Source organism: Copadichromis virginalis, linkage group LG23 (assembly GCF_057382275.1).
Source record: "Copadichromis virginalis isolate Kocher_CV1m ecotype Utaka linkage group LG23, C_Virginalis_male_GT1.1, whole genome shotgun sequence".
Classification (NCBI taxonomy): Eukaryota; Metazoa; Chordata; class Actinopteri; order Cichliformes; family Cichlidae; genus Copadichromis; species Copadichromis virginalis.
The window spans coordinates 18,161,081-18,162,820 of record NC_140639.1 but is presented as its reverse complement, the minus strand read 5'-3'; the positions used below and the strand labels follow the sequence as shown (position 1 = coordinate 18,162,820).

The 1,740-nt window shown below is 42.7% G+C and overlaps 1 protein-coding gene across 1 annotated transcript; it reads left to right on the top strand.

Annotated features, from left to right (window-relative positions):
* The first annotated feature begins 359 nt into the window (after positions 1 to 359).
* LOC146680584 (uncharacterized) lies at positions 360 to 1,241 on the top strand. The gene is made up of 3 exons (XM_085447192.1): positions 360 to 717; positions 804 to 921; positions 1,053 to 1,241. The coding sequence occupies exons 1-3, from the start codon at positions 610 to 612 to the stop codon at positions 1,211 to 1,213; spliced, it is 387 nt and encodes a 128-aa protein (XP_085303318.1). The 5' UTR covers positions 360 to 609; the 3' UTR covers positions 1,214 to 1,241.
* The last annotated feature ends 499 nt before the right edge of the window (positions 1,242 to 1,740 follow it).

The window sequence follows — 1,740 nt, the reverse complement described above, 5'->3', positions numbered from 1 at the left end:
CACTACAGTGGCTTGAGCAGATGAAGGACACAAATGGGCGAATTACCCGCTGGTACCTGGCCTTACAGCCATTCCGATTCACTGTCCACCACGTACCAGGCAAGGAGAACCTTACTGCTGACTATCTCTCTCATCACACACCTCCCCTCTGAAGAGGGGAGGTGTGTGATGGCATGCCACACATGGTAAGCTCCACACCTCACCATCTGTTGATTCACTTTAGTTTAATTTACAGTCACTACTTTAAAATATTCTATTTATTGTTCAATATCGTTTCTTTATTAAATGTATTCATTTTTCCATCACACCTTCCAATGTTTATATGGCGTGCACACTAGTGATGGGACGTTCTGTATCGAGGCTTCGGAGCGTGTGTCGAGTAATGGAGGGGGCGTTTCCGCGAAGCGCGTATCGAGGCTTGCTTCATTTATGGGAGGAGCTGAAAATGATGACGTCCGAAGCCTCGCTGCCCGGCTGTACCACGTGACTGGTTCATGAAGTGGTTCGAACTTTGCCGCGAGATATGACAGCGATATAAACCCCTCAGACTTCATTCAAAAATGTGGGTGTTTGATGGAGAGTTGCGGTTAGTGAGAGTTTGGAGACCGTATGGAGGTTTATGAGAGTGAGGAAAGTCAGGAGAGAATGGAGCCAGCTAAGAAGAGGAGGATGTCCTCCCCTGTGTGGGAACATTTTGATCTTATTCCTCCCAACAAGGTATGTAAATTTCTACAGAAGATGTATTTTCATGATACTGATGGTGCAATACAATTTATGTTGAGCTGTCTTGACTTTTGTACAAGGTGAAGTGTTTGCTATGTGCCAGGGAGCTGGGATATAACAGCAACACCTCATCCATGCTTAGGCACTACAGAGCTTTGCATGAGAATAAGGGGGACACCGATCGTGGAGCAAGACCAGGTGAGCCATCAAATGCAATGATAATATAGGATGCAGTAATGTTACTAAATGATATAACAATATTATACAACTGTTATAAGTTACGTGTGTGATATTTATATTTGTGCTTTATCTTTATTGTCTTTCCTCAGGAGAACAATCTCAAATAGATGAAGACCTGGTCAGCATGGTGATTGAGGACTCCCAGCCATTTAGCATTGTGGAGGACAAAGGATTCAAAAGATTTGTTAAATCATTAAATCCTAGCTATGTTCTCCCCACTAAAAAGGTCATAAAAGCAGTGAAAATTTAGTTTTTACAGAATAAAATGTGAACAGGCAGGACTGAGGCTCAAAGCCTCAGTGTGTAGCTGTCCATACCTCAACGTTACAAAAGCACAACCACTGTCCACACCCCAACCACACCTCACCTCACAGTAAATGATCATTTCCATTTCAAGCATTTCCAAATAATCATTTCCCATACTGCCACTATAAATATACACAGTATACTGCCATCACTACAATATACATGTTTTACACACTCCTTTTGTTGTTGACATTTACAGGCTGTGTGCAAAATGCCACACTCTTCAAATTCATGCCAGCTATTATTTTTACGTCCAGTAGGTGTCCTGCTAGAGCAAATGAAGCTTCATGAAGCTTCGCGTTGGGGTGAACCAATTGGATGAAAAGCTTCAGTGCTTCATGGGGCTTCATCTGCCCATCACTAGTGCACACATATTAACCTTGCAAGGTCAAAGTTCTGTTTTATATTAATACATCTTTCTTTGTTTGAGTTACCTGGGGGTTGGTGTCTCCTCCTGTCTGGCAAAAGGTG

Bases quoted from the DNA above. Each gene is read 5' to 3' on its own strand.
- LOC146680584 (XM_085447192.1), top strand. From the start codon at position 610: ATGGAGGTTTATGAGAGTGAGGAAAGTCAGGAGAGAATGGAGCCAGCT. The intron at 718-803 runs GTATGTAAATTT...CTTTTGTACAAG, and splicing joins ATCTTATTCCTCCCAACAAG to GTGAAGTGTTTGCTATGTGC. The intron at 922-1,052 runs GTGAGCCATCAA...GTCTTTCCTCAG, and splicing joins CGATCGTGGAGCAAGACCAG to GAGAACAATCTCAAATAGAT.